This window comes from Poecilia reticulata, chromosome 11 (genome assembly GCF_904066995.2).
Source record: "Poecilia reticulata chromosome 11, P_reticulata-male-v2, whole genome shotgun sequence".
Taxonomy (NCBI): Eukaryota; Metazoa; Chordata; class Actinopteri; order Cyprinodontiformes; family Poeciliidae; genus Poecilia; species Poecilia reticulata.
In genome coordinates this window covers 20,710,937-20,733,472 of record NC_088840.1, presented here as the reverse complement: position 1 = coordinate 20,733,472, position 22,536 = coordinate 20,710,937, and the positions used below count along the sequence as shown (strand labels likewise).

Sequence of the window (22,536 nt, the reverse complement as noted above, 5' to 3'; positions counted from 1 at the left end):
CTGCCCACACAGTCCAACTGTACTAATACTTTAGTAACCAGGGGATTAGTGTGATGGAACTGGTCCAATCTAAACTTAATAGAGTTTTATGGCGTAATTTGAGAGGAAGACAAGCTGAAAGCTGATTTTACATCAACCTGGGCTTCTCCTCCAGCTGTTTATTCACTTTTAGTAAAGTTAATAAATGTTTACATCCCTGTAAATAACCGGTTTTTGTTCACAGATACAAGCAATTTTTTTATTATTCTGTTCAGTTGCACATTTCTTTGAATTAGTGTTTTTAAACAATGGCATTTTTTGTATTATGCTGTAATTTTGCCCTTACTGTACATTCTTTTCTTACTTCATAATATTTCCCCAATAAGTGACAATAAAAGTTATCTTTACTCTATTTTTAAGTAGGTCAACATTTCAGAATATATATATATTTATTATTATTATTATTATTATTATTATTATTATTATTATTATTATTAGTAGTAGTAGTAGTAGTAGTAGTAGTAGTATTTGATCTTATGTAGGCTGCTAATTTTCAGAGAAATTGAACATTGAGTTTTTTGTATCAGTCCATTTCATCAAAACAAAACGATAAATTTAGTGTATCAAGTCAGTGTTTTTCAGATGAATTTGTAAAACAATAAACTTTTAGGTTATATTTAAATTTCCTACATTTTTTTTTCTTTTACATATCAAGTTCTTGTAACAATAAACTGTGTGCATGGAGCGTCCCTGATTACCTTAAATCCCAGTTTTGGCTGTCAGAGGCTTTGGGAACTACCTGAAAGCACTGTTGCTCTACATGCAATATGTCATTTCTTTGTTGTTGTAATTATTTATTCTTTTGTCGTACTTGGAATGTTTTCTATTTTTAAAATCTATAACCCACATCGATCAAATGAACTGATCTCATGTTAAAGTCCTCTAAAACAGCACTTGATGGAATCAAACAACAAGACGGGATAAATAACAGCTTTTAGTATTGTTTCTAAATATATAGACTCTTCTTGAAGGAAGTACTTTTCCCTCCCAATTTTTATTTTTCAAATAATATTAATAATTGTCACATTTGTCGTTTCTGTTGAGGTCCCAAACGGCTCCCATCGCACGAAATTCACCCAGTAGCCGTTGACGGCTCTTTAGGTGACGGATTGAGTCCAGAATCAACAATTTTCTTTTCCCGTTTTCGTTTATTTTTTTAGGGGGGGAAAAGGAACAAGAAAGTAAGCCGAACACCTCCTGTTATTTTGTACAATATCGATCTAATCAAAGTTGGAGGCAGTTTTTGCAAAGACGTTTTCTTTCCGTGTGTCTCTGCGTGTCTTTGCAGGAGGTTAGAAAGCTACACCGTAGCAGCGAAGCTAAGCTTATTCTGCGATACAACCTCGAGACAAGTCGGGACAAGACCAGGTCAGTGGATGGACATTTCCAACACGCTATTAACTCTTCGGTTACATTAAACTGAACCCGAGTATGTCCTTGTTACCCTTGATGGTTAGCTAAAGCGACGTTTAGTAGAGAAGGTGTGATATTTTTGTGTCTTTATTGTTGTTGTTAGCCAACGGTCATGTAGCATAGCTTGGGAGTTTGATTTTAAGTGGACGCGTTGGCTGTTCAACCGGGGAATGTTTTGCTTGTTTTATGCTACATATGAGATGTTTAAGTTGTTTCTGGTGTGATTGGGTGTTAAGGATCAAAAACTACGCAGCAGATGTTACCGGATAAACGATAGCTTGGTTTGATGCTACTGGTAGCTTCGGCTAGCCTACCCTGCTGCTTTAGCATACACTGCCATCACTTGAATTAACATGTTGCATCACTTATTTATAAAATAAGTAGCTTTATAGCCCTACGTTGCTTGTATTTTTGTAATGATTTCAGCTGGTGGGTTGTGTTTACAGTGGTAGTTTTCAACCGTCCTACGTTAACGGCTCTAGGCCGTTCTCCTCCGCCATTTTGTTTTGTCCGCTAATAAAAAAATCGTTTGTTCTGCTTCATCTCTGTTGCCATCCGTGAATGAGCGTCGTGAACGCGTCCGGGTGTAATGTGAGCGTGTGCTGGAATCGAGCGGTTCGTTTTTGGGGAGTAGTGGACGTCTCAGAGCTGCCGTGGGTGTTGAAAGTGTGTTATGAAACAACGCAGCTCCCCTCCTCCCCAAACAGAACAGAGAGGGCCCTGTGTGTAAAGGCAGCTAACCATAATTAGCTACGAGATACGGTCGTTTTTCATCATCATACTTCAGGCCAGCGCTGCAGGTGGACGTTTTGTAGCTGTGGACTGATTTTTCTCTCTCTCTCCTCAAAGATCATTGCCACCCATGGTTGACAGGAGCTTAGCAGGCCCTCTTTGTACGTTTGGTCCCCTGTTAATCCCCGTACAACACGTAGTTCACCAGCCATCCCACGACCTAATTTTCTAATCTCATCTGGCTATTGAGGCACGCTGGAGTGCTGCTGTTCTATGATCACAATGTAAAACCATCAGTTTGGATGTGAATCTATGTTTGTTTGCCTCGTGTCAGACAGATGGTACTGCAGCAATCAAATCAGATATTCAGTTTTCCTTTGATCAGCTCTGATTTCTTTGTGCTTGATTGTTAAATGCATTAGAATTGAAAATTACGCGCATCAACAAACATAATGTTCTGTGGTTGCAAAATCAGACAAAGCTTAGGGATATAGACGAATAAATTGATATTGTAGTGATTTTATTTTGCTTTGGATTCAAAACTACTTACCTTTTTCTTTTTTTTTTTTTTTTTTTGTCAAAAACTACCGTAAATATTTTTCTTTTCAGAAAACGTGTTAAGTCTGGCGGGCCACCAGGCTTTATTTGTGCCCCCACCAAGCTAAGCATTATTATTATTATTATTTGTTTATGTTTGCATTTTTTAAGACCTTATAGTTGGTGTTCAGGTATCAGTCTTCCAATAACACATAATTACCAATTGATATTTTCAAATTCCCTGTGGGCTGTAAACATTTTTTAGCTTAAAAACAAGTCGACCCACTGGATGAATCACTGACCACCAGGCTTAGCAGGTTTTCTTGCACTGGGGGAAACCGTGTTTTATAATCAATGTCTGGTGCTTTTAATTGTTGAGTTAAAATTAAAATTACACAAATGACTTTTTATTGGTCATATGCCTTAAAAAGCGATTTTCGGTTAGTAGGTCAGGGCAGCTGTGGGTCGTTTGCTTCCTGTCTGAGGCTCCTGGTCTCAGGTAGAGGTGGGCGATGTGCAGTTATTAGATTGTGAAAAGAGCCACACAGTATATTCAGCCACTGTGGTCACTGTGAGCTCAGTGTGGGCAGTATCACAATTGGATGCTGTATTGTTGATGAACCTTCGGTGTCTCCAGTGGTTTCACCTTGTGTAGGTGCTTTGTGACCAGAAACGGTGGGCATAATTATGATCATGCAGGAGAGAGGCTGAGAAAATGTGGTTTAATCGCTTTCTGCGTACAACAATATCATTACTATGTCTTATTCCCCTCACATTAAGCATTCATATTTATGAAGAATGAATATGTAGGTGGCCAGCTGAAATGGGGAGGTCATAATATTGTCTACAGGGCAGAATCTGTGTATTTCTTTCCTACGCTCTTCCTCTGACTCATCAGTTTTATCTCTTCTTTTAGCTTCATAAATGGGTGGAGATTAAGTCATTTAACTCTAATAAATGTAGCACACGTTATCACATCAGTGTGCTGCACATGCTGTTATTAGTCCTGATTTTATTTCATGCAACATTTTGCTATCAGTCATTATATTAAACTAGTAAAAACAAATAAATTGCTCCTTGACGTGCTGCTCCGGCAGTACCTGTCGATTCAAACGGTCAGCATTTCTTCCCGTTTGTTGGATATTTAACTGTAAAAACATTTTGTTTGGCATACTGAAAAAGATGCAATCTTTGCTGTGTGAGTTAACTATTTCACATATTAGGAGGGGATTGTATCTATCATGTATTATGCCAGATTACTTTGTAATAATTGCACAGACTATCAGTGTGAGTTCACTTCTGGTGAAATCACACACACTGGTACCTGAGCTGTGGTTTGGTTGTGGAGTTTAGCTATGTTAATATGTCAAATATTAACTTTGTGAAGGGAATGAGCAGCTGAATGAGTCTCAGTAAAAAGGGAAACTCCTGTTTATTTTTGCTCACTTGGAGTGATCCAGAGTGAGCTCTTTGTTAGTTCACTCCTCACATGAGATGTGTCTTTAGGACATTTAAGATAAAAATAACTAATGTAGTTATTAAAAATTCAAATGTTTTTGTTTGTGTGATTGTTTTCAGAACCTTTTCCTTTTTCTTTTTTTTTGTAACCCAGCATATGTTGACTAACATGCTGGGTCGGTTAGTGACAGACTTGTGGTCCAGTTTTCCTCTGACCATCATCTCAAGCTCCACTCAGTAGCATAACTTTGTATGTGTTGAAAAAACTCTTGGTTTTGTTTTCGTCCCAGCATTGGGGACAGTTTTACCCAACATTACTCTTACAATAATATTTTATTCTTACAATAATATTTTAATATTTTGCCAGCACGTTTTTTTTTTTTTTTTTTTTCTGGCTGACAGTAAACTTTACATAATAATCTTAAGAGATGCTAAAAGCTTGATTGATTTAGGCTCCGTAATGCCAACAAAGTGTTTTCCACAGACTATAACAGTGTGTTATTTTAATTGGTACGTTAAAATAAATATTTTTGTAGGTGCTTGTGTGACTTCCTAACTGAAATAAACTGGTAGGGTTTTTTAAAAAAAAGCCTTTGTCAGGGGTATGAATATCACATGATTTATTTTTTTTGTAATAAAGCTTTTAATCTTTATTTATTTAAGTTGCTTTATGTGAAATCTTTGGTGTTTCTGAAGCCACATTTCAGATCGGAAGAGTTTTCTGTCTTGTTTTCGTTTTTATTACTCATGTCATTCATTATAATAAAGTATCACAGCTCTATTTGGCTTTATTTGCCCATGATGGTTTTCATCATGGACAATCGGTACAGGCTAGAGTTATTTGACACCTTTCAGAATCAGTGGTGAAGACCCAATTAGAGCGTAATGGACGCTGTTCAGCATCGATGTTTAAAGCAGTCGGACGAGGTCAGAGCAGCAGCTGCGTCCTGCTGGAGTGGACAGATGTCCACGCTGGGTGTTTTTTATTGATGATGCTCATCAAACGGAGTTTAATCTGAAGGCCTGCTGGCTGCCGCGAACCCGTCTCCAGGCAAGCGGGGAGGGAATAACTTGCAACGTGTTGCCATAGTAACCTGGATCCTGCGTTTCGGTCTCTTCAGACCGTTACCAATAATGAACGCGGCGCTGCATCAAGCCCGTTCTACCACAATGCTGAAACCGACCTGCAGGCAATTAGTGCCGTTATGATGATGATGTGAAATATTTGTGCTGTGATCAAAGGGTTGTGCAGTTTAGTTTAATTGTGACTGCAGATATATTTATAAAAAAAAAAAAAAGCCATCGCTAACGGCTTCACCAACTTGACCAGCACCATTTGCTGCAGATCTGATGAGCTCTCCCTCTTTATCAGGCTTAAAATGAAAACATGTTCCCAGTGATGCAGTAATGTCTGCCCTTTTAACATGTTGTTTTAAAATATTAATGTGTTCTGAGTGAAATCCACTTAAATGTTGGTAATTAAGACTGACGCTCAGGAATCAAACACTGGAGATGGGTTCAGTTTCAGATCATTTACAACATTCATTTCTTACATCACTGTGTTACGTAATTTACACACAAAAAAATTAGATGTAGAAAATTGCCTTAATGAAAATATGTTTAATATTGGTGATGGGTAATTATTGTATTGTTTATCCTTAAATAAATTCTGATTATTATTTTTTTCTTTTTTTCTGCTGTTTTCTCCTTTGTTGTTTACATTTTCATTAAATGTAAAAAAAAAAGAAAATAGGATTAAATGCAGTTATTGTGTGATAAAAATCACACTTTATGTTTAAAAATGTTTTTATTGTTGTTTATATATTTTAATTTATTAGTCTTCACAGTTTCTGGTTTTTAACTAAAAATACCTGCACATCATTATTGAACACGGTTATTTATTGTATTATTAAGATCATCTAAATATTTTCATTTGTAAAGATGAAGTGTGATTTATTGTAAAGTATTATTTAAAGACAATAACAAAATAAAAAATGTTACAGAAAAGTTGCTCTTCTCTTTAGTTTTTCCAAAATAATCACCTGGTTTAAACTGTAAAAGCACATTGTTCCATTTCACCCATCAGGCTGTTACTGTTGTGCAAAAACTAAATTACACTGAAAAATGTTGGAATCTGGTATTTTTACATGTGCAAGTGAGAAAAAACCCCCACAGAGATAAAACTGCATTTATTCAACTAGATGAATAGATTAATCTTTCTTTAGTGCGATGCATTTATAGAGCCAGCAAACCTCAAACAGACCATCACATTTTATGCTCTGACTTCTCAGACGTTTCCTGTCGTTTTCAGACTTTCTCTCTCTGTGTGTGTTTCCTGAGCATCCCTGGTGTCGGGTCGCTCACCGTCTCTCCCTCCTTGTCCCCCAGTCTCAGGGCTCACCATACTCAATGAGCGGACAGCGCAATGTCAGAGCGCTCTGGGCAAACTGCAAAGGGGAAGGAAGGCAAAACCAAGTATGCGTCTCTCAACTTGTTTGATACATACAAAGGAAAGAGCCTTGAAACACAAAAGCCTGTTGGTGAGTATTTGCTCCGTGTCGCGTTGCTTACACATCAAAGAGAAATCTTTTTTTTTTTTTTGAAGGATCTGTTTTTAGTTCTCTACAGACAGACCTGCTCATTCATGCTCCAGGTCTGTCTTGGTTTCTGCTGGAACCTTGACGCACAGCTTTGTTCAGCCTCTCATTGATCTTTTACCCGTCTTTGAACTTACTGTCTTTGTTTTGCAGCAATAGTTGCACCTCAAAATACGAGGGGTGCACTGATTTACCGGCCTTCCGATTCCCTTAATTTTGTGAGATTGATGATTGGCCGATACTTGGATGTGAAACCGATCTTATCTACCTTAGCAGAGGTTTAAAAATCGACCACTGTCCTCTTCTGCTGTACAGTGAGAGGTTTGACTGACCGGTCAGGTCTGAATGTTAGCAGTTAGCAATATTCACAGTTTCTCTGTTTTGCAACATTTCAGACAAAAAAAAGAAAAATTATAGGCCAAAATTGGAATCGGCAGGTCAGGCTTTTTACATCTTGGTAATCTGCAATCGGTGCAGCTTTACAAAATACGAGAAGGTTGTGTTGTAAATTATAACAAGCCTAGACTGATAGAAATGTTCTCATCTCCCAGGTTATATTTTATTCAGGGGTTCCCCATTAGACTTCCAGGAACGCACATCGCTCGTGTGTCGTTGTTGTGTCTGAATTTAGAAACTCATGTCTAAGAATTGTTACTCTACATGCCACCCACCCTGTAACCTTAGTTCTTCCTCGCCTGAGTTGCATATTCAACAGAGCTGGCAGCAAACCCGATCCCTGTCATTCGCCCAGTCCGTGCGCCGAGTAAACATGGCGGGCGTCACGTTTCAGTGGTCCGTCTGTGCTCACAGCCCTCTGTTCCCCCCGCCAGTTCCCCCCCGCCATGGCCTGCAGTCTCTTGGTAAAGTTGCCTCCGCGCGGCGCATGCCACCACCTGCCAACCTGCCCAGTCTGAAGGCGGAGAACAAAGGCAACGACCCCAACGTCTCGCTCGTTCCCAAAGACGGCACAGGATGGGCAAGCAAACAGGAACCAGCAGACCCAAAGAGGTAAAGCGGGAATGTTTGTCTGTGGTTTACTTTTTTACTTTTTATTTAAAGTGTTTGTATAATTGAACATGGACAATTCCCCATATTCCATATTCATGGAATACACAACCTGGAATTGTGAAAACAAGAAAATACATCAAGAGAAAAATAAATCAAAATTATTAATGAATAAAAAAGCACAACACAACTTTGAAGCAAAACGATTCTTAATAAATATTCAGGACATAATTTTCTAAGTATTGTAGTAACTCAATTCATCAAATGACAAGATATATTTTGAAACGGCGCCACCTTTGGTCAAAGAGATCAATTTTTCCATTGGATGCAGCTCTGGAAACAATGAAGAGACCACGTTAAATGATCAGTTCTCTGATTTTACTCTTTACAAGTTTATGTTTGAGAAGAATGGACATTATTTTATTCAATGAACTGCTGACATGTCTCTGAAATCACAAGCAAAAATTTAGTATTTGCAGAAAATGAGAAATGGTCAAAACAATGAAAAAGATGCAGAGTTTCAGACCTCAAATAATGCAAAGAAAACAAGTTCATATTCATATAGAAACAACAACACTGATGCTTTAACTCAGAAATCAACATTTGGTGGAATAACCAGAAGGTTTTCATGGGGTTCAGTGCAGCGGCTCTTAGTTTTTTACAGATCGGCTTAATTCTGGATTCTGTTTCCATTCAGTTGTTATTGGGGGTTTCAGATCTTTCCACTTCATTAAGACCAGGTTTTTTTCAATAAAATATGTGTAATTCATCTTAAATGATTTAACTCAGCCTCCAATAAGTAAAACATAATTTGTTCCTCCAAAATGTTCTCCTCCTCCCCCTTAATGTCCCTTGGAGTTTGGATATCAGGACAATGTGTGTAAGATCTCCTACTTTTGCATGTTTTCTCTAAAAAAAACTTGTTGGTTGTCTGGGACTCGTTAGGCTCACGTGTGACTCGTTTTTTTTATTATTTTTTGTCGACAGTACCGATGCATTGTCAGCACCGCAGCCGGAGTCGCAGCAGCCTGTGGCTTCACAGATAGCTGCACCGACCCGCCCGAGAACCCCACCAGTTTCAGAGGTAAGAGGCACATCCTGCTGCAAATACCAAACACAAACACACGAGTCTGATGTTTGTGTGTTTGTGCTCTCCTCAGGCTCTGGCCCCACCTTCAGCACAGGCCGTAGGGGCAAGGTCGTGGGCACAGGCCAGCGTTACACATGGAACACAAGGGGATGGTGAGTCCAGATTTAACCGTTTCCTGTTTCCTCCATGATCTCTTTGTTGCCACCAAGTGTCCTTAGGTCTGTCCCAATAAGCAATAGATCAATTAATCACATGACGGATTAAAACAAACTCAATGATTTCCATTTGTATGATTTATCATTTTTCTCTTTTCGTTCTCTACCAAAAACTGGATGATAAAAGCCTCCAGTCTGGTGCTTTGGGCTCAACGAGCCGTTTTGTTTACAGAGACTTCATAATTCACCTTATGTGTTTCTGTTTATTTATTTAGGATGTTTAAAATGTCTTCCAGTTTCTGTGTTAAATGTTAGAATTTAAAGTTTATTGATCTTTTAGAATGTGTCGTTGCATTTTTATGCCATTACTGTTAAGTTACCGTTATGAAAATTGCCTCAAAACCACATTATCGATTATCACAACATCTTCTGGAGCAGCATGTGGTCCAGTGGCGACAGGCCTAAGTGTCCTTCCTCGCCCGGTTTGCAGGTGGAAAGGGATCAAACCTACCGTCGCCGTTCTCTCGCGAGGAATTTCCCACCCTGCAGTCGGCTGGCGACCAGGACAAAGCTGGCAGAGAACCGGCCACTGCAGATCAGTGGTATGGGCCCGGACCAAGCCTCCGCCCCCAGAGTGAGCGCTCACCGCACCGCCCAGCCCGCTTTAGTCCTGCCACCGAGCCGGAGTTCTCCCGCGCCTAACCGACGCTTTGTACGTCTGCTTTTGTCGTTGTTGTCAGACGTTACAAGTTGGCGGGACGGTGGGGGCCGAGCCTTGGCGCCCACCCTGCCTGGGGAGGGGGCAGCGGAGGGGGGCACAGGTGGAGCGCTGGTGATGGATGGGACAGCTGGGGTCCCCCATCCAAACCCCCAGATCCAAGGGCCACCTAGGAATCCCCCTGCAGGCAGCCCCGCCTTGCCCCTGCCCCAACCCCCCGTGGGGCCCGGGTTTCCTCCATATCGAGGGATCATGCCACCCTTCGTACGTTTTCCTTTTTATTACCGCCGCCTTATCGAAAAACAAAAAGAGTTTAACCAGGGTTTTTAATGTTTGTTTGTTTGTAGATGTATCCCCCCTATCTCCCGTTCCCGGGCCCCTATGGCCCTCAGGGGCCCTACAGGTACCCGCCACCTGGGGAGGGGCCACCTCCAAGGTGTGTATCCACATATTTTCTGTTTGACCTGTTGGAAGCAGTTATTCCAGTGTTTTGATAGTTTTTTCTTTATCTCTTCTTCCAGGTTCTCTCGTGGACAGGGGCCCGACGGCAGGGCCCAGGGCGGCCCTCGGGACTCAGGGGAGGTGGTGAAACGCCCCTCCATCTTGAAGCAGGACGACCTGAAGGAGCTGGATGAGCTGGACCACGACGGAGACGACGGCTGGGCAGGTACGGAAAGAAACGGGCTCTGTTGCAGCTCTGACACAAATCAAATAAATGTTGTCGGGATAAAATGGCGCTGAGGTTTTTATGTTTTCTCTAGAATTAGTGCCTCTGTCTCATAAATGTTTAAGAAACAAGAGTCAGTGAAATTTGATTAATTGAAATGCATCATGGCTGTATTTGACCAGTTTTATTACATTATGGGTTGTAGAAATGTGTTCATCATGAAAAATCTGTTCTTTCTGCCTTGCATAAGTGTTTTACCTTTGGAGCTTCTTCACATTTTGTGGAGATAAATCCACAAATTTCAGTGATTTTACTGGGACTTTATATGACAGAGCAACACTAAGAGCTGGATGGTTTGTTTACTATTTACTATGAAACCTGCCAGTTGCTTTCAGCACCAACTGATTTGCAAATGGAGCCCACCTGTGTGTAATTTACTCTCAGTATAAATCCAGCTGTTCTGTGGAGGCTTCAGAGGCTTGTTAAAGAACAAGAGTGAATAAACGGCTTCATCTAGACCAAGGAACTCTGCCTGAGATGTTTTAAAAATAAATATGTACAATTTTCAGTCTCTAGATTTGAAGGCTAGTAGAGATTTGCTGGAAAAGTTGCAGCAAAATGCATGCCACACTTCTCAGATTTTTAGTTGTCAAACATTTAGTAAAAAATCTATAATTTTCCTTCCACTTTGAATATATATACAGAGCCTATTAAGGTTCTGAGTTAAATGTGGAAAAGTTTCAAGGAGTGTGGATTAGAGATGTGCCGATCAGGTTTTTTCCTGCCGATACAGATTCCGATCACCCATGAGGGCCGATCACCGATACCGATCACATAATAATAATTATTATTATTTTTATCCTAAACAAATACCGGTTACATTATGTGGAAAAAGGAACCATGAATTCACCTTAATTTAGACAAAAACTTGTTTTTAATAACTTTTTCCAAGAATAAAATTGTACTGCTATCAGTAATACTATCTTTAACAGACTGAAAACATATGAAGGCTCTGAAGAGGCTAAATAATGCAAAGAGCCAAAAATAAAACTTCTCAACATTGCCAAAAAAATTCAAGTATAAAACTTAACATTCAAAGGCAAATACAGGATCCATTACAATAAATAATCCAGAGTTACTGAATGAAAACTTTCTGATAGCATGGCGGCTAGCTGATTACTGCTAGCTCTGAGTGGCTGTTTCTGACTGAGCGGAGTAATTATGCAGAGCAGGGAGGAGATCGATTATTTTTTCAGAGATTATCTGTCTCATGTTAGGACAGCGAAAGTTTTAATACGTATGTAAAATTTATTTTTTTAGGTTAGATGCTGCAGCTTTAAGCAGAGGTTTGGTGTGAGAGTCACTATCAGGTTGAGCAGAAGCGGCGCTCCGTCTGTGAAATATTACTACCTGTAGCGCGTAGCAGCGGTTCAACAGCGAGAGCAGAACCAGCGTCTTACATCGCAGCTCGAAGACTTAAATAATTTTGCGGGTTATTTGTTTAGATTTCTGACCGTCATGCTAATCTGGGTGAGTGTTTGTAGCTGTGCGCTGCTTTACCTGCTATCTGATCCTCCATATGTCTTTTTACTGCAGTGAGCCTCGATGTAGCCAAACTCCGTCAAGTATGTCATTGTTTTTATGTCGTATTAGCTTCGTTGTGTTGATGCATTTTGACGTGCTTCAATTTTCCGCCTCAACACGCAAACGTCCCCATTCACTCAGTGCGTTATAGTTCCACATTGCTTAGGATTTGTTGCTGCGCGTTTGCGCAGTGTGAAGGAAAGAGGAGACCAGCTGCACAGGCAGGCTGGGAAATGAGATGCAGGTGATTGGTATCGGCAACAAGAGACAGTGATCGGCGATCACCGATCATACACTTCTTCACAGAAATTGGCCGATTATGATCGGTGACCGATCGATCGGCACACCTCTAGTGTGGATATTTCTCCATGACGACGTGGAGCAGCTCCTTTTTGTTTTAGTCTCCAGTCCCATTAAATTACCTTCTAAAGCATCGCAGTGGAAAACATCTTTATTTATGCCAGTAAATAATTAAGGAGCCGATGGGATAGTGATAGTGAATGAGTTTGATGCTTTTGTGAATATCACATTTCTCGCTTATCGAAGCAGAGTGGCTCATGTGGCTAGAAACACTCGGGGTAAAAAGAGAGGCTGGGAATCAAATTGATCTGAGCGATGAACAGAAACGACGCTGAAGCTGCTTCCTGTCCGAACAGGGGCCAATGAGGAGATCGATTACTCCGCCAAGCTGAAATTCAGCGATGACGAAGCCGATGAAGAGGGAGACGAAGACAAAAAGGAGAGCAAGAATGACTCGCGGTACGTGAACAAGTAGGTCTATTTGTTCCAGAGGTTTGATGCAGACGGGGTTTTGCTGCGGTTTAGTTTGTATGCTTGTCTTTCCTCCTCAGTGAGCAGCAGAGGTCCCAGGACGCTCCCGCTGCAAACTCTCACTCCCGAGCCTCGGACAGCGGCGGGGAAAGTCGACACACGCCCCCCTCGAACGCTGACGGCGCCCCACAGCCCCCCTCCAGCAAGCCAGGATGGGCCGAGGAGGGAAGCAGCGGCTGGGGAAACCAAGGGGCGCCATCCAGCTATCAGGTGGGAAGTCAGACCGCAGCAACCGTCTCCTCTGCAAGGCACTGCTAAATCTGGAAATGCACAACACTGTAAAAACAAAACGACAACAAAAAAACACTCAATCTTACCAGGTGTTCTTGGTTTAGTTTCCAGTACATTTGAAATAAGACAAAACTATCACATAAGTAACTTTTCAGCAAGAAACAGGAGCATGTTTTAAGTGAATAATCCCTTAATTTGATAAAAAAAAAAGTTCCAGTTCCACTGGCATATTATTTTACCTTCAACATAAAAAAATCTCTCATTATAGTTTTGTTGCATTTTAATCAGATTTTTTGCTCTTAGAAAGAAACTGCCTCCTCCAGATAAATGTTGCAGCTGCATCAAAACTAGCTTTGGGTATTTTCCCTAGTGTCGGCGTGAAGGTTGTAATTTTAACATCGCGACCGACCAACCTGGTTATTGATCCGTATCGATGAGAAACGATCAGGGCCCAGTCCGATGCCTGCGATTGGACCTGGACCTCCCTGCTTTTTGCATGCTGCTGTCAGTGCAGATTATGGCTAACCGTGTCTGCCTACAGGGGCGCAGGCCTGGATTGGGTGGCCCCCGGGAGCAGCCCTCCCCCCCACCTGGGCCGCTCCTCGGACCAGGGCCCTACTCCTTTTATCGACAGGTAGCCGTTTGAACGGGGCCTCATAGATCAGCCATTCCTGCCATGACCTCATCCTCCGCCTGCAGAGTGTATGGTTCAGCCATCTTTGCAGATGTATCTCAGTAAATTAGAAGATCACAGCAGGTTCAGTCATTTAATTCCAAGAAAGGAGATTCAAAACACACAGTGATCGATTTCAAGTCTTTGTGTTGATAGAAACACAGAATTCAGTTTCAAATAAATGGAAAATATTAAATATATGCCAATAGAAATGGGTATTTAACACAGAAATGTTACTCATTTGGACCTTGATTTCCAAACAAAATTTAAAACTTACTTTCCTCTGAAAAGAGTCATTTGGACATCTGAGTTCTTCTTTACACTCAACTTTACATTACAATGCTTTGGATAAAGCTCTGTGAAAAGCTAGCTTCTATAGCAATGACCATTTGAAGCTTATGCAGCAGGAACACAGAAAACACTGTTTCCTGTAACAAAACAATCCCTTTTTATCCATATTATGTACCACAGAAACTGAATGTTGGGATTTTAATCAAAATTAACAGAATCAAATGCTTGAAATATATCAGCTTGTGATGAATCTTGAGTTTCAAATTTTGAATTAAATCACTCCAGTAAGTCTTTGATGATGTAATTTAATGAGATGCACCTGTTTTAGTTTTAAATCCGCTCTTTTGTTCTTTAGTTCCGTCTCTGTTTGAGATTCATTCATTGGACATTTTGTGACACATTCCAGCTGAGTCATCTTCAGGACTGAACTCTTCATCGTCACACATTCAAATCTTTCTGTGACTCTGCAGGACCGGCCGCACGGCCAGGGTTCGCTCCTCGGCCCGGGAAAACCCGCCGTTGTCGCCGCCGCCACCCAGCTCCAGCCAGGATCAGCGGGTCCGACCGCTTCCTCTCAGCCCGGCCTGCTGGTCCACGGCTCCCAGGGAGACGACGAAGACGAGACCTGGCGCCAGCGCCGGCAGCAGTCCTCCTCTGAGATCTCTGCGGCCGTGGAGCGAGCCCGTCGCCGGCGTGAGGAGGAGGAGCGCAGGATGGAGGAGGAGCGGCGGGCCGCCTGCGCCGAGAAACTGAAGAGGCTCGACGAGAAGCAGCAGCAGCAGCAGGGCAGCGGCCCGGCAACCGGCGGCGGCAGCAAGACCCCCAGCCTCGACGGGAACTCCACCGCTGCTATGGCCGGCAGCCCCAGTCCATCGGTCTCAGCGTCCTCCCCGAATATCAGCCAGCCGACCTCCCCCTGCGTGGACCACGAAGAGCCTCCGGTGCTGGCAGCCCCTTCCGGGTCCGGCTCTGCAGCGAGTGACCGCCGGAGAGCCAGCAGCAACAGCAGCTACGACTCCACTGCAGGTCAGCCTCACAGGCAGGGTCCACACGCATCGTTAACAAGTTTTGTCTAAAAGTAAAGCGGCGGTACGTAACTCTTCCAAAAATATGTGAGTCTTACATATACAGTTAAAACTGTCATCATGTTGTGACATTATGTTCGGAGAATCTGTGAAAAGATTGATCTCCTCCCTGAGCTGCTGTTTCCACCTGCAGAAATGCACCACTGGTCAAAAAGAACCAGTCAGAACCAGGAGGAAGATCAATAATGCTCATGTACGTGCTTCTAAATGTGCTAATTGTGGAGAAACCGTTCTAGGAAAGCCGTTTATCTGCCGTCATTGGTGGTCATGCTAACTAGCCTTAGCTTTCAGGAAGTAGCTGTACAGTAGCAGAGATAAAGTAGGAGAGCGTGAGTGTCTCCTTCACAAGAGTGATTTACAGCGCTAGAACCCTCCTCCTGGCTGTGATTGGTTGATCATTTTAACAATTATAAAAAACTTGTAAAGCTCCATAATACAGCTTTAAGGCCATAAAATGTCTAAAAGTAATTTAAAAATGAATGTTGACCATAAATACACTAATCAGATCTGAATTTTTTTTAAGGCTACCGCTAACTAGCTGCTAACAAATCCTTGCTAGCTTTTTTGTGTTTATCATGAATTAAGTGTAAATGTATCGCTCATTGGCTAGAAGATATTCGTCTTTGCTGTAGTGCAGAAAGCTTCACATTGTGTGGTTAAAGCTGTGAAGCTGTGTGAGAAACGCAGAACTACTGCCAGGAGCTGCAGGCGGACATCAGAAGTTTCAGTTTTGCGATGCTTGATTTGTAGCGCAGCATGTTCCCCCAAACATTCCCTACATTTCTACTTTGTTTCGGTCTTAAATGTTAATCATGATGGCATTTATAAGGTTTTAAAAAGTCTTAGATTTGACTTCTTGAAACCTCCCTGAATTAGTAAAGTCCTGTGTGGTTCATCCAGGGAAGCTTTAACTATGTTGTCCACCCGTGTGCAGATGTCCAGCAGTGTCCCCAGCCAGCTGTGTCCCAGCCACAGCAGCCCACTCTGGATGTCCCTCCGTCAGTGGAAAGTAAGGAAGAGGCCGCAAGCAGTCCTCACGTCCGTGCAGGAAGTGGCGGTGAAAGAGGCGTCGAGCCGGTGAAGATGGAGAGTTCTGGCGTAGGAGTGGGCCGTCAAGCCGGCGGTCCTCCTGGCCAGGGTTACTCCAAGTACCAGAAGTCTCTACCGCCTCGCTTCCAGAGGCAGCAGCAGGTCAGGGCTTCCCTTTGCCACATGTTTTAGATTGATGCTCAGACTGGATGTCCAGAAGGGTCGAATGTATCTGCTGTTCTGTGTGCAGGAGCAGCTTCTGAAGCAGCAGCAGCAGTGGCAGCAGCAGCAGCAGCAGCACAGCCAGGCCTCCCAGAGTCAGCTGTCCCCCCAGCCCCAGGCGCCTCAGGGCCCGTCCCCAGGCTCCACGCCCCAGCCGGGCCCTGGGCCAAAGCAGGGCGGACCCCTCTATCAGCCGGGCAGCATGGTGCGACCTCCACCTCTGCCCATGAATTTTGATCCTCGCTGGATTATGATGCCTTACATGGACCCTCGCGTGATGCAAGGTCGCCCTCCTCCCATGGAATATTACTCAGCTGGCATGCACCCGTCTGGTGAGTCGATGCAAGATTAAAACAACTCAACAATGAAACCAGGGCTGCATCTAGTGACTGTGTTAATAATCGATTATTCTGATTATTAAACGAGTAGTCAGGCAAAAAAAACTGGCACATTCAGCAGATTATTTAACTGCTTAAGCTTATTTCATGAACTATTAGAAATGCATAAGAAAATGCAAATAAACAATTTAATTCTTTTTTTTTATTAAATAAGCATTTTATTGCCTAAAATCAGTGTCTGCTTGATCATCATGTGTGTGAAAAGACGCATCTGCAGCTAGTAAAATACTCAGCTCAGCTCTTTCTGCCTGACTTGATCAGGACGGCATAAGAATAATTTGTATAATAACTTAATAGGAAACTTTTTATGCATTTTTACAGAATCTGAACCAGGTTAAGCTAAACCTACGTCACTAATTACTGCTCTGAGGGTCCTCAGAAAATGGCCTCAGTTCTCTAGTTAACAATTCTTTTATTACCAAATTAGTTGACTGTTTAAATAATCAGTTAATTTTTACAATGAAAGCAACATTTGTAAATTAACATGCTGATTGTAAACTGCGTTTTTAGTGAAACATAATTTCGCTGTTGCAGGGCTTATTGGTCGTGAACGATCCGATTCAGGCGGCTCTGGTTCCGAGCCTTTCGACAGGCAGCAGCAGCAGCAGCAGCATCCGGGCCACCCTCACCGTGGGACCCCCCCTATGGACCCAAAGCTGGCCTGGGGGCCCGAGGTGTTCCCTGGAGGAGCGGACAGCCGCGGCCTGACGTCCCCGTTGAGACAGAAACAGGCACTGGAGGAGGAGGAAGTGGGGAAAGGGCCCAGGTATTCATGTCTAATGTTTCTGACCGTTTGGCTTTAATTTAAGTTATTTATTATTTCATTTATTTGGTGTGTTTTCACACCTGGAAGTCCAGTAGATGCAGTTCGATTGAGGACCAAAATTGCAACATTTGTTGCTTTTATACTGCACTGTATTAAACGAACCAGAACCTTTGAAAAGCCTGTTCACACCCTCGCCTGTGGTGGCGCTGTACCCAGAACCACTGAAAGAAAATGACAGAAAAGAAGACATGAAGATAGCATTGTTTGGTAACACTTTATTTGAAGGGGTGATGCTGTCATAAACATGAAGGAGTCTTTGTAAATGTTTATGATTGTTGTCACGAAGTGTCATTCAGTAAATAACGACACTTTAGATGCAAATTTGACTTTTAATTGACTTTTAAAGCAAGTTTTTGAGACTTTGTAATAAAGGTGTCATTATTTACCAAATGACACTTCATGACAACAAACATAAAGACTTCTTCATGTTCATAACAGATGTGATGTCATACTTATGACAGCGTCATGTCAGTCTTTTTCACACCCCTTCATATAAAGTGTTACCGATTCTTCTTAGTGAAATGTGGACAAAACTGGAGAAGTGTCAGATTTGAGTAGTTATCTGGTAAAAGACCACGGCCCATTTTTCCTTCTTGTGTTAGACTTGGACATTTGTTTTAGTTGTATTTACCCAGAATGCACTGCGTCTACTTCCTGCTTCCTTATGCATTCATACGGCACCAGAGTTAACTTCAACCGAACCGACACCTAGAGTTTTCTGTTCTGGTCCTCATCAGAGTTGGATTGTGCGTTCACACCTCTCCAAACTAACTGGATTTCCTGGGCAATCGAACTAGAGTTTGATAAAAGCGGATTAAACACGGCTGGTGTGAATGCATCTTAACATTATCTGCATCTTTGGCTTCAGTTACTTGTATCGTTCTAACTTGCACTTCTCTCCGTAGAAGTGACACTCCTCCACACCGCCTGCGCGACGGTGGACTGGGACCAGTTCAGCAGCCCAGCTCATCATCTGGCACCTCCAGTCAAACTCCTCCTCCTCCCGTTGGTGTGCAAGTTGGCAGCCAGGGAGGCACACACCACCCTCATCACTACATCGGAGGGCGGGGCAACTACAGCAACTTCCCCGACCAGGGTGCAAGGATGCCTCCCCACCCGCAGCAGAGGCAGGGCGAAAGGGGCAACCAGCCCCACGGCTTCACCCACCCAGATGACGGGCCTTCTCGAGGACCTCAGCAGGTGCAGATCTGGGGAGCCTCACATTCTCATTACGACCGTAACGGCCGTGCAGACCTCCCCGCCGTGGAGGGCAGCGCTCATCTTCCCCACCACCACAGCCACCACCATCAGCAACCTCAGTTCCCCCTGCACCCCCACAAAGCAGAAAGCAGTCGTGACAGGGGCGGCGAGGCTCCCGCCAAGAAGACGGACTCTTCTCCACCTCTTCACCAGCCATCCCTGTCATCCTCATGCTCCTCTTCCTCCTCCTCCTCGGCCAGGGAGGAAGGGAAGGCGGCCCAGCATCACCCGCCGCCTCTGAGGGAGGCTGAGGCTGGCATAGGGGAGAGAGGCAGCAACAGTCACATGAAACCAGACAAACCAGGCCCCACTTTTCTGGCCCATTCCAACCAAAACCCTCTTCAGCATGGCGGCCATAATCAGACTCAGCAGCATCCTCACTCTAAGCCAAACCAAAGAGGAGGGCGCGAGCATAAAACGGAGACGCAGTGGGGCCCACGGCCTGGAAGCAACAGCATGGGTGGGGGATCGTCTCACAGCAGGAGGGGTAACAACGCAGGAGGAGGAAGAGGAGAGGACCCCTCCAGTACTCCATCAGACCACAAACCCTCCAACCAGACAGGAGGCAGCAACCCCAACAAGAGGGCTGGTCCAATCAAGAAGCCTCTGCTGAAGGAAATAAAGAGGGAAGGAGTGGAGGTTGATGGAGGAGACAAACAAGGCAAGGAGAAAGAGCAAGATGGCGGCCAGCCCGCCTCCTTGAAGCAGGACACTTCCTCCATCCCCCAGAATGCCTCGACTGCAACAAAAGAGGAGCAGAACCATACAGCTAAAGCCAGGAGCGGAGGGAAAGAACGGTCCTCTGGAGGTGGAGGAGGCTCCGGCAGAGGGTCCAAGGATGTAGACACATTGTCTTCTGGGTTTCCCTCCAGGAGGGACAGAGACCGCTCGTTCGAAAGAGGCGGAGTGCCTGTGAAAGGGGGCAGGCCCAGTCGGGGACGAGGAGGAGAGTTCTACCGCGGTGGCCGTGGTTACCGGGGTACGTACACTGCCAGTGCTGGACCAGCTGGCGGCGGTCGTGGCAGGATGGGAGCGAGGAGTGGGAGAGACTACCGCTCCTCTACTGGGGGCGGCCACCACCAAGAAGCCAAGGGTGACGGATCCGGTGTTCGGCACGGCCAGGACCGGTCTCAGCATAACCCGGCGAGAGCGAGGAACCGCAGCGAGACCCGCAGCGAGGGCTCAGAGTATGAAGAAATCCCCAAGAGGAGGAGGGAGCGAGGTTCGGAAACGGGCAGTGAGAGTGGGGGCAGTGACCTTGGTCACTCTGACAAGGACGAACACCAGAAACCCAAGAAAAGTTCAGAGAACGCCGGAGCCACAGGGAACATCTCTTCAGTGGCGCCCAGAGTTTCTCAGGCTCGCGTGTTCACCCCCAGGGGGGTTCCCTCTAGGAGGGGCCGGGGTGGAGGCGGCGGAGGGGGAAACATGTACAGGGGCAGTGGCACCGTCGGAGGGCCTGTTGGGGGTCACCGGGTTGGACCTGGCTCAGGGTCTTACGCCGGGTCATCAAAGTCTGCCGCTTCAGGCCGGAAACCGCAAGGTCCACCTCAGACCTCTGCACCCAAAGATCTGGGTCGAGGGGGTGGCGCAGGAGAAAAGAAGGACAAGGTGGTAGACGGAGGCCAGAATCAGGGGGCCAACCCGCCTCCGCCATCTTTACCTGCCACGGCCCCTCCTGCTGTGGCGTCCGCTGAGAACGGAGGAGTGATCATCCAACAGGCTGCAACCAATCCCGCCCCGAACTCAGGAGGCCCGAACGCCCCCCCACATCCTGCCAACCGGGGCCACCCTCCTGGTGGGTTCGACCGACCCCCGAGGCGACGCCGTCACGGCCGCTCTCAACACCAGCAGGACAAGCCTCCCCGCTTCCGCAGACTGAAAGAGCGAGAGAACGCCGCGCGCATCAACGGCGGAGTCGGCGTCATCGGCGGCGGCAGACCTTCGTCTCCTTCCCTGAATTCGGTTCAGGACAGCAACGGAGCTCCGGCGGCCGCCCCCGTCGCAGGAAACGCCCCGAACCACGGCTCCACTCTGAGCACCAACAACAACAACAACAGCGGCGGGCAGCAGCCCAACAACGCAAACAGCCACCACCATCACCACTACAACCAGAGCAACGCTGCCCCAGCCCACGCCCAGCACCACCACAACCACGGTGCCAAGTCTCCGGACTTCACCAACCAGAACTCGGACCAGGCCAACGAGGAGTGGGAAACCGCCTCTGAGAGCAGCGACTTCACCGAGTTCAGAGACAGGGACGCCGGAGGGGGGAAGTCCTACGTCTCCCACCATCACCATCACCCGGGTAGAGGCGGTGGCGGCGGCCTGGTGGATCGAGACATGGCCGGTAAAGAGCCGTCTGCGAATAAACGAAGCTTCTCCAGCCAGCGTCCCGGGATGGAGCGACAGAACAGGAGGGTCAACACCGGAGGAGGCGGAGGCAGAGGCCCTCGCGGCCCCCCGGGCGGCGGCGGCGGCAGCGCTCCCGCCAATGGAGGTGGCAACCGCGGGGAGAAACGTGGCAACTGGCCATCGCCCAAAAATAGGAAGTGATGGAGTATTAAGATGTTTTGTTAGACGAGCCCACACACCCACCCTTTCATCTTAACCCCTTCTGATTGTTATTTCATGGCTTATCTGTTGACTCCCCTCACACATTAGTGGATCGTGCCGTTTTATGAAGATGGTATTCATACTCACCTCAGCTGTTCCTTTTACATCCTGCGTACCGTCCGTTTATGTAGCGTTGTCTCTTTGTTTGGTCTTGCTCTCCTTTAGTTCATGGACCCCCTTCGTTTTCTTTTTAACCGCCCTTTAACAAACACTGAGAAGCATGTGGCTGTATCGCTAAGCTACACAAGCACCAACACGGCAGAATTAAAATGTTTGCTTAGAAACCCTGAACATGTTTGGATTGGGTTAATTTTTCTATTTATGCGTTCAGTTTCCACCACTCTGACCTGGGTGGGACTCGGGTAGCACAGGTCTGCATTGGTTCCCTCCTGGAGGCAGAAAACTCGTTTTTAATCACTTCAGACCATAAAAGGTTGAGGTTTCTGGTGGGTTTTGTTGCATTTTTAGTTGGATTTCAGCCCCACACATGAACACAGTTCTGTAAAGCAGGTGATTAAATATTTCCCCGCTCACATCCACCCCTCCCCCACCCCCCCAATTCCTCCATGAAAAGATTGTCTGGTCACTGCTCGGTGCTCACCTCCACCTGGGTTGATTTGTCGTTGGTATAAGTGTTTTTGTTCCTTGTTCAGATAGACGGTGTGAATTTTATTTTTGCTCTAAATTGTTAACCTGCTCTGACATTTCAGTAGTCATTAGTTGCTCCTTTATTTTTATTTTTCTCTCTGTAGGATCTCTTCTTCTGGCCTCATCGTAGCATAATCCTTCCCGGCAGAAATCCCACAGGCTGCAAACCCCCCAGCTGAATATAGTTTGATCAGATGTGTTTTCCCTGTGAGGACTGTACTGATAGCATGATGGCTTTATTTTAACAACCATTATTTCCTCAGCGACCGGCGTTTTAGTGTGCGGGTTTTTTTTTTGTTTTTTTTTTCAATCGATTCTGACAGGAGAGGGAAAAAAATCCTCCATCTAAACGCCGGTCCAGATGTTTAACGCAAATGTTTATTCTTCAGTAGATAATCGTATATGTTCAAATAAGCACTCCTTGTAGTATT

At 44.8% G+C, this 22,536-nt stretch overlaps 1 protein-coding gene across 4 annotated transcripts; it reads left to right on the top strand.

Annotated features, from left to right (window-relative positions):
• The first annotated feature begins 1,067 nt into the window (after positions 1-1,067).
• On the top strand, positions 1,068-21,748 carry prrc2a (proline-rich coiled-coil 2A). 4 transcript variants are annotated; one of them, XM_081612280.1, is made up of 18 exons: positions 1,068-1,220; positions 1,328-1,407; positions 6,568-6,719; positions 7,607-7,784; positions 8,769-8,865; positions 8,942-9,023; positions 9,517-9,660; positions 9,767-10,008; positions 10,092-10,180; positions 10,266-10,411; positions 12,652-12,754; positions 12,847-13,036; positions 13,599-13,691; positions 14,492-15,047; positions 16,041-16,297; positions 16,386-16,689; positions 17,290-17,521; positions 18,487-21,748. In XM_081612280.1, exons 3-18 carry the CDS (start codon positions 6,605-6,607, stop codon positions 21,395-21,397), a joined length of 5,739 nt encoding a protein of 1,912 aa, XP_081468406.1. In that variant the 5' UTR covers positions 1,068-1,220; positions 1,328-1,407; positions 6,568-6,604; the 3' UTR covers positions 21,398-21,748. The 4 variants fall into 4 exon arrangements, with proteins under 4 accessions (XP_081468406.1, XP_081468405.1, XP_081468408.1 ...); XM_081612279.1 differs by having other exon boundaries at positions 12,652-12,766; XM_081612282.1 differs by lacking the exon at positions 13,599-13,691.
• Positions 21,749-22,536: the final 788 nt, after the last annotated feature.